The sequence below is a fragment of the Pantherophis guttatus genome, chromosome 2 (assembly GCF_059756535.1).
Source record: "Pantherophis guttatus breed Tessera chromosome 2, ASM5975653v1, whole genome shotgun sequence".
Lineage (NCBI taxonomy): Eukaryota > Metazoa > Chordata > Lepidosauria > Squamata > Colubridae > Pantherophis > Pantherophis guttatus.
In genome coordinates, this window is record NC_142064.1 from 265,426,700 (window position 1) to 265,440,710 (window position 14,011).

Here is a 14,011-nt window from a genome sequence, read left to right on the forward strand (position 1 = left end):
GCTGACACTTTCCTTTTCCCCCCCTCAAAATCTATTCATGAGTCTTATGCAATGCTGTTTTAGAAATGAAACATCTACTGTACAATTTTCCCCCTCACATTTCCCTACCAAGGGGGGAACCACAAAAGTATCAATCCCTTGGTTCTGCTCACACCTCCCAGCCATCAAAGACTAACAAGGAGGAACCTCCAAGCGAAGGAGATCACAACAGGAGTTGCGAATGAACCTGGAGATCCTGTACTCAGAAACACAATCCCTTTTCTCAACTCAATATTCCTACAACTCTTCTCCATCAAGGTCACATGCAAGGCAGAGTAGCCTTTGCATCTGAAATTTTACACTGCTTTTCTCACTGCCCCAAACTCCCCCAATATATTTGATATTCATCTGGTTTCTTCCACTTGCGTGCCTCATTCACCACCTGAGCAGACATGCTTGGTGCAATGAATTGTTAGGAAAAGATAAACTATTTCTCTTTCCTCTTGTTTTCTTCTTCCATGAGGACCCACAACCTCTAACTACAGCCTGAGCGCTCTTATCCCGAAGAGATGCTGCCTGGGAAATTCTGGGGTGGAAAATCTCGAGGATACCCAGGGAAAGAAAGGCTGGTACTCTGCATGTGGCATTTCTATCATTGATTATGATAAAAATGCAGAGAACACTCCTAAAATGATTTTTGCAGAATTGCACAATTTCTGCAGAAATAAATACCCAGCAACTTCTGCTGCTGATGGCCAGCCAGCCAGCCATTATCAAACTAACATGTTCCAATTTTTTCTTTCCTCCTTCCCATCTAATACTATGACATATTTGATGACAAAAACAATCAAGCAAATTCTTTCTGGTCAAATTGAAGAGTCAATTTCTCAGCTGGACTTAAAATTCAAGCCTTTACACTCATCACTTTAGGTCAGAGGTTCCCAAACTTTTTCAGTCCACCGCCCCCTTGATACTACAAACTCACCCTCAGTGCCCCCCACCCAGGGGTGGGTTCTACTTACCTTTACTACCGGTTTGCAGTGGGGCCTCGAACGCTCACTTCGCTCACGCATGCACGCACTCTTCTGCACATGCACAGAAGCGTTGTCGGGGTCGGTGGGCGGGGCCTCCTGCCGGTTTTACTACCGGTTCTATAGAACCGGGGCAACCCACCACTGCCCCCACCCCCACCCCCTATAAATAGCATTGTTCGGAATAGCGGTTTGCATGACCCACTAAGGAAGTCAGTAACAGTAAAATACACGGAATGCAGCCATTTTTGGCCTCCTGAAGCCTTGCCCTGCATGTCCCGTTTTTGTGAAAAACTGGCCCATTTTTTGCAAAAACAGGGTGAGCAGAGACTTTGGGAGGTCTGCAGGTTGTTCCAATACAAATTTATCCCTGAAACAAAGATAGCTAACACTATTAGTTAACGCTAGAGAAATCCCCTGAATCAACCAATCTAGAGCAGTGATTCTCAGCTGGGGGTTCCTTTTGAATTTGCTGACCACCAGCGAGTGGGAGAAAGCAATTTCACAGAGGAGGGGACGGAGAGGGCTGTGGGATGAATTCACACCCATTCCCAGACCGCCTTGGGATCAACCTGCAGCCCTCCCCTGCCTCCTCAGGCGGTGGAGCATGTGGGTGGGGGGTTCTTTTCAAGAAGTCACAAGGAGGGCTGAGAGCTGGTTTCTGCCCCACAAGTAAGATTTGGTCCAGAACCAACCCCCACATGAAGGTCTTTTACTTGCTCCCTGTACTCCTTCTCTTTGCATTTTTAACAGGTAATAAATTAAATTTCTGGTGATGTCAAAATAGCTCATAACTCACCTTTCTAGACAACTATTATCATGTCTAAAACCAAGATACTCTTCTCCATCTTTTGTCTCGAGTACCATTTAATCCAGAGCCTTTGAATTCCACAAGTCCAAGTTTAAAGAATGGACTTCTGGAATTAAAGCTCCATTTTTTAGCTAAAATTTAATTCACGCCCATTAGTTTTGCTTGAGAAGTGTGAACAATTGACAGTGTGATCCTCCAAAGGTCTGAAAAATATATCATTGATTTTCCTTTGACATTTAAACTAGATAACCAATGTGAAAAAGTGCATCAAGGAAGGACTGGAAAGCCAATTCATACTGAACTGTATTGGGTTTTTTGTTGTTATTTGAATAAAAGGAAAAGAAATCAAATAGTGGTACCTAGTGCGGAAAAAGAGATGAAATAATGGGTCATTCTCAACACTTGAATTCTCTACACTTAAAATATCTAGAAATTATTATGGTTAAGTGAGTTTTGCCCCATTTTACGATTTTTCTTGCCATAGTTCAAATCAAAGTTCAAATCAATGATTTGATAGTTCAAATCAAAGATTTCTGAGACCAATGTTGAATATTTCAGTAGTCACCAATCCCAGTCTTAAAATGAGTTTAAAATCAGCGGAAGTCACTGATAACAATGAACTACTAGCTACTGATTATGAGTCCAGTCCTGCCTTCCTTTTCCTTCTGTCCAAGTTTTGCAAATACTTTTTCCAGGTATACTTTTATTACAAAGTATACATTATTGTTAGGGAAAAAATGGGTCTTCCAAGCAATTTTAAAAGACTGTCAGAATGACTCTGCTCTCAGCCCCCCTTGTGGCTCCTTGAAAAGCATCCCACCCCCACATATGGAAATGAAAAGAATAAGCTTAAAAATCCTAGCCTTTTAAAATTGAAAATATGGAGAATTGGGAGGATGAATATGAGACACTAAGGGAGATGTTTCAAAAAGTAAGGGAGGCATTTAAGGGAAATAAAGAAGCAGAGAATTGGTTAGCTTGCAAAAAAAAAAAGATGAATGAGAAGCAAGAGAAACAAGGAGATAATATTGAAAAGGAAATAATTGGGGAAAAAAGATAAAGATTTTATTTTATTTTTATTTTATTTTATTTTGAATTTGTATACCGCCCTTCTCCCTGAGGACTCAGGGCGGTGAACAGCCAAATAAAAACATCAAATACAAATATTAAAATACAGTTAAAATATATATATATAAATTTGGCCCCATTAATTAAAACGATAAACAAAACAATTAAAAACACTTAAAAAGAATTAGGCCAGCCCGGCTTGTTGGAAAAAGAAGGTTTTAAGGGCACGGCGGAAGGCACTGAGGTCATGGATTCTCCTTATCTCTGGGGGCAACTGATTCCAGAGGGTAGGTGCCCCCACAGAGAAGGCCCTCCCCCTGGGGGTCACCAGCCTGCATTGTTTGGCTGATGGCACCCCGAGGAGGCCCTCTCTGTGGGAGTGCACGGGTCGATGGGAGGTCGTCGGTGGCAGTACGCGGTCTCGAAGATAGCTAGGCCCTATGCCATGGAGCGCTTTAAAGGTGATAACCAACACCTTGAAGCGTACCCAGAAGACCACCGGAAGCCAGTGCAGTTCACGCAGGAGCGGTGTTACATGGGAGCGCCATGCTGCTCCCGTCACTACCCGCGCTGCTGCGTTCTGGACCAGTTGGAGCCTCCGGGTGCTCTTCAAGGGGAGCTCCATGTAGAGAGCGTTACAGTAATCAAGGCGAGAGGTCACGAGGGCATGAGTGACTGTGCACAGGGAATCCCAATCAAGAAAGGGCCGCAACTGGCGGATCAGGCGAACCTGATAAAAGGTCCCCCTGGTTACAGCCGTCAGATGTTCCTCCAAGGACAGCTGCGTATCCAGGAGGACTCCCAGATTGCGAGCCCTCTCTGTGGGGGCCAAAGACTCGCCCCCAATAGTCAGTGATGGAGTCAACTGACTATATTGGGATGCCGGGAACCACAGCCACTCAGTCTTGGAAGGGTTGAGCTTGAGACTGTTCCTCCCCATCCAGATCCGTACAGCCTCCAGGCACTGGGACATCACTTCAAGGGCATCGTTGGGGTGGCCTGGGATGGAGATGTACAGCTGAGTGTCATCAGCGTACTGATCGTATCTCACCCCAAAGCCACGGATGATCTCGCCCAGCGGCTTCACATAAATGTTGAACAGGAGGGGCGAGAGGACCGACCCCTGAGGCACTCCACATATAAGAGGCCTCGAGGTCGACCTCTGCCCCCCTGCCAACACGAACTGTGACCGGTCGGAGAGAAAGGAGGAGAACCACCGTAACACGGTGCCCCCCATCCCCAACTCTTCCAACCGGTGCAGCATGATACCATGGTCGATGGTATCAAAAGCCGCTGAGAGGTCTAACAGGACCAGAACAGAGGAGCAACCCCTGTCCCGAGCCCTCCAGAGATCATCAACCAACGCGACCAATGCCGTTTCCGTGCTGTGCCCAGGCCTGAAACCAGACTGGAACAGATCCAGATAGGATGTTTCCTCCAGGAATTGTGGAAACTGTCGCGCGACCACACTCTCAACAACCTTCACCAGAAAGCGAAGGTTGGAGACAGGACGGTAGTTGGCCAATATTGCCGGATCCAGGGATGGCTTCTTGAGGAGAGGCCTCACCACCGCCTCTTTCAAGGCCGTGGGGAAGTGACCCTCACTCAACGAAGCGTTGATAACACCCTGGAGCCAGCCTCGTGTAACCTCCCGGGAGGCCAGTACCAACCAGGAGGGACACGGGTCCAGTAAACATGTGGCCGCACTAAGTCTCCCCAAAATCCTGTCCATATCATCGGGAGTCACAGCATCAAACTCCTCCCAGATAACATTCTCAAGACTATTCCTAGTCACCCTGCCCTGATCTACCCAGTCAGAGTCCAAGTCCCCCCGGATCTGAGCGATTTTGTCATGTAGGTATTATCCGAAATCCTCCGCCCTGCCTTCCAAGGGATCCTCCCGCGCTCCCAGATGGAGCAGGGAGCGGGTTACCCTGAACAGGGCAGCCGGACAATTCCCTGATGATGCAATAGAGGTGGAAAAGTAATTAAACTTTGCTGTTTTTATCGCCACTAGGTAGGTCTTAATATGCGACCTTACCAGTGTTCGGTCAGATTCAGCGCGACTGGCCCTCCAACCGCTCTCTAGGCGTCTTTTCTGGCGTTTCATCTCCCTCAACTCCTCGGTGAACCAAGGAGCCGCGAGGGATCGACACCGGGTCTGAGGCCGCAAAGGCACGACTCGATCCAAGGCCCCACCAGCCGCCCGATCCCAGGCAGCTACCAGGTCCTCGGCCTAGTCGTGTGCCAGATCATCAGGAATTGGCCCAAGCTCCGTCTGGAACCTATCAGGATCCATCAGGTGCCTGGGGCAGACCCATCTAATTGGGTCCGCCTCCCTGCGGCGGGGTGTAGCGGTACGAAGGTCCAGACGAAGGAGTGAGTGATCTGACCATGACAAGGGTTCCATGTCTATATCCCCTATAACAAGATCACTCAACCACTGGCCAGAGACAAAAATCAAGTCTAGAGTGTGTTCCCCCCCCCGTGAGTGGGGCCATGAACTAACTGGGTCAGGTCCATGGCCGTCATGGAAGCCATGAACTCCCGAGCCATCCCAGACGTTTCACCAACGGATGATTACACTGGGTTCAATAGTAATAGAATAAAAATGGATATGGGGAAATATTTATTTATTTATTTAATTTGGCTTATATGCCGCCCTATCTCCCAATGGACTCAGGGCGGCTCACAATAATAAAATTCACAAAGCCATAATACAAAGTTAAAATCTGATTAGACCCACTAAAATTTAAAACCCTTAAAACCCCATCAGTCCAAGTCGTGGAACTTGAACCAAATTTTTAATTCGCGGCGGAAGGTGCGAGGTCAGGAGCCAACTGGAGCTCCAAGGGTAGTTGATTCCAGAGGGTGGGCGCACCCACAGAGAAGGCTCTACCCCTGGGGGCCGCCAGCCGACACTGCCTAGTCAACGGCACCCTGACCAGGCCCTCTCTATGGGCGTGGACCAGGCGATGGGATGTCATTGCTGGATGCAGGTGGTCCGCCAAATATCCTGGGCCTAAGCCATGTAGGGATTTATAGGTCATCACCAGCACCTTGAATCTCACCCAGAGGGCAACCGGTAACCAATGCAAGTCGCGCAGGAGGGGTGTAACATGGGAGTATCGGGATTCTCCCATCACAACCCGCCCGGCTGCATTTTACACCAGCTGAAGCCTCCGAGTGGCCCTCAAGGGCAGCCCCATGTAGAGAGTGTTACAGTAGTCAATACGTGAGGTGACTAGTGCATGAGTAACTGTGCGTAGGGCATCTTGGTCCAAGTAGGGACGCAACTGGTGCACCAGACGAATCTGGGCGTATGGCCCCCTGGTCATGGTCATTATATGATCTTCTAGACTCAACCGTGAGTCCAGGAGGACACCCAAAATACATCTCAAATATGAAGTGAAATAAATGGGGTAAGATTGAGAATGAAAAGTAATAGAGTTAAAATTAAAGGAAAAAAGCTGAAGGGGAGATATAAGAACAGGAAAAAGAAGAAGCTAAAGAAATGGAAGAAAGGGAGGAAAACATCAAGAAAGAGAACTGTGAAGAGACTAAGAAAATGGTTAAGAGTCAGTCAAAAAGTTAATTTGTTATTAAAGAGAAGGATGCTAGTTGTAGAAATTATGTGTGAAAATGCTGTTAATGAAAAATAGAACAATGTTATCCAACCTACAACTTAATCCTTTTTACTTTCACCACCATACACCATTCAAGGTATTTCAATTGTTACAGTTTATACTTATTTATATTTCTAAAAAAAAGAAAAAAGAAAACATATCATCGTCTAGATTTCAAAAATACAAAGACAAATATTCCAATTATTATTCATTTCATTTTTACAATCATGATTTCCCATTTATTTCTTACTATTATTCATATTTCAATTCTAAATATGTATAACATCTTTCTCTTTCATTTCTTTTTCTCCCTTCCCATTTTTATTTTTGCCTTTTTCTTTCCTCTTTTTTTCTTTTGTGTTTTAAAATTTTGAACTCTCCTCTCCTGCCATAAATTTCCCATTGTTTGCACCTACATTTTTTAGTCAGGAAAAAGAAGAAAAAGAATTCTCCCTTTGCCTCTAATTTTTTCTTGCAGCAAACAGCCTGCTTTACTTTCAGTTTCGTTTTCAGCATAGCTTGATTAGCACAAGGGGAAAAAAATCTGCTCCAACACTCTTTGCAGCAAGCAGGAGAGCCCTGCGCAAAACAGCTGAGAGAGTCGGGAGGCCAATCTAATCAATTTGTGCCAATTAGCCTGTGCTGAAGCTGAAAGGAGCTGTTTTTTCTTGCTGTTTGCTTGCAAGGAGGTAACTGCTGCGAGGCACAGGCCAAAGGGTGGGCGCCACCCTCCACGCCCCCCTGCCGCCCCCTTTTGTGTCTAGTGCCCCCTGCTGCCCCCTTGCTTCTTACTGCCCCCCTAAGTCATCCCACCGGCCCCCCACTTTGGTACGGCCCCTTTGGGAACCACTGCTTTAGATCATCACTCATCACTTTGGAAAATCCATGCACATTTTCTTGTGTGCAATAAGGGTGGAATGTTTCCTGAAGTACCATCCACTCTTGGGGCACTTAAATGGTTTCTCCTATGTGTATAAGCACATGATTTAAAAGGCTAGTCTTAGTACTGAAATCTTTCCCACAATCTGGACATTCAAATGGTTTCTCTACTCTGTGAGTCCTCTGGTGTGTCACCAGGTGGGAATTCTGATTGAAACCTTTCCCAGGACATTCAAATGGTTTCTCTTCTGTGTGAGTCTCCTGGTGTGTCACCAGGCTGGAATTGCGACTGAAACTTTTCCCACAATCAGGACATTCAAATGGTTTCTCACCTGTGTGAGTCCTCTGGTGTCTCACCAGGTCAAAATTGCGATTGAATCTTTTCCCACAATCAGGACATTCAAATAGTTTCTCTCCTGTGTGAGTCCTCTGGTGTGTCACCAGGTCAAAATTGCGATTGAATCTTTTCCCACAATCAGGACATTCAAATGGTTTCTCTCCTGTGTGAGTCCTCTGGTGTGTCACCAGTTGTGAATTGCGACTGAAACTTTTCCCACAATCTGGACATTCAAATGGTTTCTCTCCTGTGTGAGTCCTCTGGTGTGTCACCAGGTGGGAATTGCGACTGAAACTTTTCCCACAATCAGGACATTCAAATGGTTTCTCTCCTGTGTGAGTTCTCTGGTGTGTCACTAGGCTGGAATTCCGACTGAAACTTTTCCCACAATCTGGACATTCAAATGGTTTCTCTCCTGTGTGAGTCCTCTGGTGTGTCACCAGGCTGGAATTGTAACGGAAAGTTTTCCGACAATCAGGACATTCAAATAGTTTCTCTCCTGTGTGAGTCCTCTGGTGTTTCACCAGGCTGGAATTGTGACTGAATCTTTTCCCACAATCAGAACATTCAAAGGGTTTCTCTCCTGTGTGAATCTTCTGGTGACTCACCAGGTTGGAATTGCGACTGAACCTTTTCCCACAATCAGGACATTCAAATGGTTTATCTCCAGTGTGAGTCGACTGGTGTGTCACCAGGTTGGAATTGTGACTGAACCTTTTCCCACAATCAGGACATTCAAATGGTTTCTCTCCTGTGTGAGTCCTCTGGTGTGTCACCAGGCTGGAATTGCGACTGAAACTTTTCCCACAATCAGGACATTCAAATAGTTTCTCTCCTGTGTGAGTCCTCTGGTGTCTCACCAGGCCGGACTTCTCACTGAAACTTTTCCCACAATCAGGACATTCAAATGGTTTCTCTCCTGTGTGAGTCCTCTGGTGTGTCACCAGGTGGGAATTGTGACTGAAACTTTTTCCACAATCAGGACATTCAAATGGTTTTTCTCCTGTGTGAGTCTTCTGGTGTGTCACCAAACTGGAATGGTGACTGAAACTTTTCCCACAATCAGGACATTCAAATGGTTTCTCTCCTGTGTGAGTCCTCTGGTGTGTCACCAGGTGGGAATTGTGACTGAATCTTTTCCCACAATCAGGACATTCAAATGGTTTCTCTCCTGTGTATGTCTTCTGGTGTGTCACCAGACTGGAATGGTGACTGAAACTTTTCCCACAATCAGGACATTCAAATGGTTTCTCTCCTGTGTGAGTCTTCTGGTGTTCCACAAGACTGGAATTGTTTCTGAATCTTTTCCCACAATCAGGACATTCAAACAGTTTCTCTCCTGTGTGAGTCCTCTGGTGTTTCACCAGGTTGGATTTCTGACTGAACCTTTTCCCACAATCAGGACATTCAAATGGTTTCTCTCTTGTGTGAGTCCTCTGGTGTATCACCAGATTAGAATTCTGACTGAAACTTTTACCACAATTAGGACATTCAAATGGTTTCTCTCCTGTGTGAGTCGACTGGTGTGTCACCAGGCTCGACCTCTGACTGAAACTTTTCCCACAATCAGGACATTCAAATGGTTTCTCTCCTGTGTGAATCCTCTGGTGTGTCACCAGGCTGCAATTCTGACTGAACCTTTTCCCACAATCAGGACATTGAAAGGGTTTCTCTCCTGTGTGTGTCCTTTGTTGTCTCATGAGATGGTAATTTCCAATGATACTTTCACACAATTTGGACACTCTTACGTGATGGGTGTCCTGTGATGTATTACCATGTTGCCATGCTCACTAAAGTATTCACATCAGGAGCACTCGTATGGCTTCTCTCCTGTGTGATTCGTTCCATGAACCACAAGGAAGCTGACCAAACTTTTTGGCATATTCAGATAATTTGTATGGCTTTTCTGCAGTTGGGATCTTCTTGTTTAATCAGCTATGATTTGCAATCTGTGCTTTTTCTACAATAGGCAGATCTATGGAGCTTTTCCACAACTGATATTCTTGAGGTCAATAATATGTGTGATCTATTGTTTAGTGGTGCTTTGATTAAAGCCATTTGCTTCTTCCCAAAGCAAGGCCTGTATCATTGTCTGTCCTATGTGCCCTGCCCAATAAGACCTTTTCCTTTCCCCTAACTTCCAGCTATTTCCATCTTTTTCTGAGTGAAAAATAATCTTCCTTGATTTTTCATGAAATGTATCCTTGAGTTTTGTATCCTTTACTTTTTCCAGCTCAAAATCTCATGTTAATTCTCCCTTTTGTCTATTAGCTGCTGCAGAAGGAGAATTGTGTGGTTTTCTGAAGGAAATGGAATATATTTTGATTTCCTTTTCAATTTTATTTCCAATTTTATTTCCTTTTCAACGTTGCTTGTTATTCTCAGTTGTCCAGAGTGCTCTTATTGCCATCCTCTTTGTCTATAAATTTCAAAGAAAAGTATAACTTTAATTGTGTATAAAATGGTTACAGAAGATGTAAAAAAAAGTATACATTACAACAAAAAAGCAAACATGCCACAATGCCAGAATAGTCTCTTACATTAATTATGATTCATTTGACACATGGAAGAGTACCAAGATATCTATTCAACCATGAAATTATGTTGTTGACTTGGGTCAATCATAAATTCTTGGCACTGAAAAGGCTTATCCTCAAATATAACTTTATGTACTGAGGATAGATTATATAATTGCAGATATATGCATATAGAAAGAAATACAGATACAAACACCTACAAATGATATATGTGGAAGCTCCATGAGTTTTCAGCCTGACAAAATGTCCCAAAATAGTTAATGTCAAACCTTCTGAGCTAAATTTAGAGATGTGGCGTTTGAACTGAGGAAATGATGCCAAAAGCCTCTGCAAGATTTGAAGCACCAGTTTTGCTCATGAAAGTCCTCAGCTGCAAATAAGAGAAGAAAATGCTGTCTACAACCCCTTCTGGTGACAACCCAATTCAAGCAATCCTGACTTACTGAGTGCAATTGGGACTGGCTTCTGTGTCACTAAGCAGCCGGTCATAAAGCATGATGTCACATGACAGTGACAACTTACATCTGTTCCACAAACTGCGACTTGCAATTTCCTGCTGGCATCCCTACTAATTTTGCTTCAGAATCTAGCTGAGAAGGTCACAAACGGGGATCCTGAGTTTGGGATGCTGCAGTCATCAAAAATGTGCAACGGTTGGCAGAACCCAAGTTGGTGTCTCTCCTTTTCCTGCACCTTCAAAAGCACAGGAACGTTTTTTCAGAAAAACAGGCCAAAAAAAGCCTCAAAAACGGGCCAGAAAAAAAGCCTCAAAAACGGGACACAAAAGCCTCAAAAATTGACCAAAAAAGCCTCAAAACAGCCCCCCAAAAGCCTCAAAAACGGGGGGAGGGGGGGAAGCCTCAAAAACAGGGAAAAAAGCTCCAGAAACAAGCCGAAAAAAGCCTCAAAGACGAGCTGAAAAAAGCACTCAAAAATGGGTTGAAAATAGCCCCAGAAAAAGACCGAAAAAAGGCTGGAAACGGCCCAAAAAAAGGTAGGCCAAAACCGTTTTTTGTTGTTTTCCTCTTCTAAATTTAGGTGCGTCTTATAGTCCGAAAAATACGGTCAGTAGAAATACCGTGCTTTTGGCAAGACCTGGAAGGTAAAAAACATAAACCCTAGAAAAAGACTAGTGGCAGAATCACTGCAATTTGGTTGCCAAGGGAATAGCAACCCCGTAACAGAATAGGTTATGAGTCAGAAGGGACCTTGGAGGTCTTCTAGTCCAATCTCCTTCTCAGCACGATACCCTATAACATTCCAGACAAATGGCTGGCCAATCTTGTCTTAAAGCACCAGTGTCAAACTTGCCATGTCATGTTGCCGTCACGTGACATTTTGTGACATTCTACCCATTTGTGGAGCTGGGGTGGGTGTGGCCTGCATGTAACGCATCCAGCCCATGGGCCGCCAGTTTGTCACCCCTGTCTTAAAAGGTTCCTAATGAATCTAGATGACAACTTGTCATCCAAAAGGTAGAAAAGGGAACTAAGGATCTCCTATAGTGATCTAAATTTTTACTAGCAGAGAGGAAATTATAGGGGAGGGGGGGGGTGTTGAAGTTGCAGATAAATAGGGGGAAGAGTGACCATGTCATACTGGAATTCAATATAATGCAGACACAAGCAATAGAGCAAAATCAAACTAAGGACTTAGACTTTAAAGCAGCTGATTTCAACAAACCAAGAGACAGCTTGGGAAGGATTCCATGGATGAAAATCTTATACAAGAGCCTTGGGGGCGCAGCAGACTAAAGTGTTGTTAACTAGCACCAGCTGCCTGCAATTACTGCAAATTCAAATCTCACCAGGCTCAAGGTTGACTCAGCCTTCCATCCTTTCGAGGTAGGTAAAATGAGGACCTGGATTGTGGGGGCAATGAGCTGACTTTGTATAAAAAAGAACACTGCTTGGGGCCCCCCGAAAGCCCTACTAAGCAGGTATATACAAAAGTATGAAGGCTATTGATTAATGCATTGTAAGCCACCCTGAGTCTCCAGAGAAGGGCGGCATATAAATCGAACCAACCAATCAATCAATCAATGGGAAAACAACTCAAGAAGCCTGAGAAACTCTGGCTGCCTAAACAGAGGGATAGAATCGAGATCACATGACGTATTAGTACCAATTTATAATGCTTTGATTAAGATCACACTTGGATTACTGCAACCACTTTTCATCACCACAATATAAAAGAGGCATCCAGACTCTATAAAGAGCGCAGAGAAGAGCAGAAGGGATAATTAGTGGGTTGCAGTAATTGGGAATGAATCGTCTAGTGAAAGGAAGGACTAGGGGTGACATGATAGCAGTGTTCCAATACTTGAAGGGTCAACTTCTTTTCCAAAGCACCAGAAGGACAAGACAAGAAGCAATGCATGGAAACTAATCAAGGAGAGAAAAAAACCTGGAATTAAGGAAAAATCCCATCAGTGAGAACAATTAGCCAGTGGAAGGGAATGGCTGCAATTTTCTGCTGCCTGGAAGACTGAAAAAGTCTCTTTTGAGTGAAGGTTGATTCTTCGGGAATGGCTTCCCTCCAGAGGTTGTGGGGGCTCCATTGCTGGTGGCTTTTAAACCGACGGGACAGCCATTTGTCTGAGATGTCATTAAGACCTCCAAGGTTTCTTCCAGCTCTCTTCCAAACCTCCAGTGACGGAGCTCCCTCTGGAGGGAAACCAGCCCCAAAGGCTCAACCTGCATTGGAAGGAGGCTTTTTCAAGCTTCCCACCAGCAGAAATTGCAGCCCCCAGTTTCCCAGCCTGCAGCACCAGTGGGCTTCCATTTGGGGAGGGAAGGAACCTGCAGCAGCCGCAGCTGAGAGGCTTCAGCCCAGTTGCTTCTCCGCTTCCAGCCCAAGTTGCTCCCGGACTCTCCTCCCACCTGCTGCCCTCCACTCACCTGCCAGCTGCTGCTTCCGCCATGGAAACAGCACAAAAGCCGCTCTGCACACCAACTTCCTCCCATCAGCCATCCGGAAGAGGAAGTTCCCCTGCGCGTCTCCTCTCCTCCCATCCTTTCTAGCAATGCAGTACTTGATGATTTTAACTCCTTAAACACAACCACAGGCGCCGCCTGCTGTACCGTCCGCTTTCTAGCCACAGGTGTTGCCTGTTTGAGCACCATCTCCAGGCAGGCAGAAAAACGCGCTTGTCCCCCCTCTTATCTAAGGTGGTTGCAATGTGTTTTCACTGATTAAATGCTACCGTCATTTTTGACTTCTGGCAACTGACCCAAACAAAAGAGTGAAATGTGATACCACTAAGCTTACGAAGATTAGCTACGTACTGAGCCCTGAAAGTTCATGACATTTTATTTTTTTTATTTTATTTTATTTGTCAAGCATATATTGTTGCTAGTTTGGTTATCCTGGCTAGGCCCATATATAAGACTGTAGACTTTCTTGTAATAACAATATTTATTTCTTTTCTTCCTCAGGAACACATTTAGACAGCAATCAATCTGAGGGGAGCGAGAGCTTATATACAGAGGAGGCGGGGCTAATGGTAAGTAGTGACCAATGATAAGTGACACAATGACATCACACAATGACATATACACAAGCAAACATATTTACATATTTACAGATATCAGGTTAGGTATTTTCAACTGTAACTAATCCCCCTCTAAAATACCTAACTAATGGTGGGTTATTAAGATTATATATGTACGTTGAGTTTGGAAGTCAAATACACATGTTGTTTGGTTGGTAATGGCTTAGTGAGGATATCAGCAATTTGTTCA

At 44.8% G+C, this 14,011-nt stretch overlaps 1 protein-coding gene across 6 annotated transcripts in view; it reads right to left on the bottom strand.

Annotated features, from left to right (window-relative positions):
• The window catches only part of LOC132710050 (uncharacterized), a 44,694-nt gene extending 31,261 nt beyond the window's left edge, over positions 1-13,433 (bottom strand). For 2 of the 6 annotated variants that reach the window (XM_087884141.1, XM_087884142.1), the window contains exons 1-2: positions 10,712-13,248; positions 7,727-10,150 (exon numbers count right to left, since the gene is read on the bottom strand). In XM_087884141.1, the coding sequence (XP_087740267.1) occupies positions 7,727-9,431 (1,705 nt within the window). In that variant the 5' untranslated portion in view covers positions 9,432-10,150; positions 10,712-13,248. Of the gene's footprint in view, positions 1-6,710; positions 10,151-10,711 lie in introns of those variants that run through there. The other 4 variants (XM_087884140.1, XM_060685438.2, XM_060685436.2 and 1 more) reach the window with 4 other exon arrangements.
• Between the last annotated feature and the right edge of the window lie 578 nt (positions 13,434-14,011).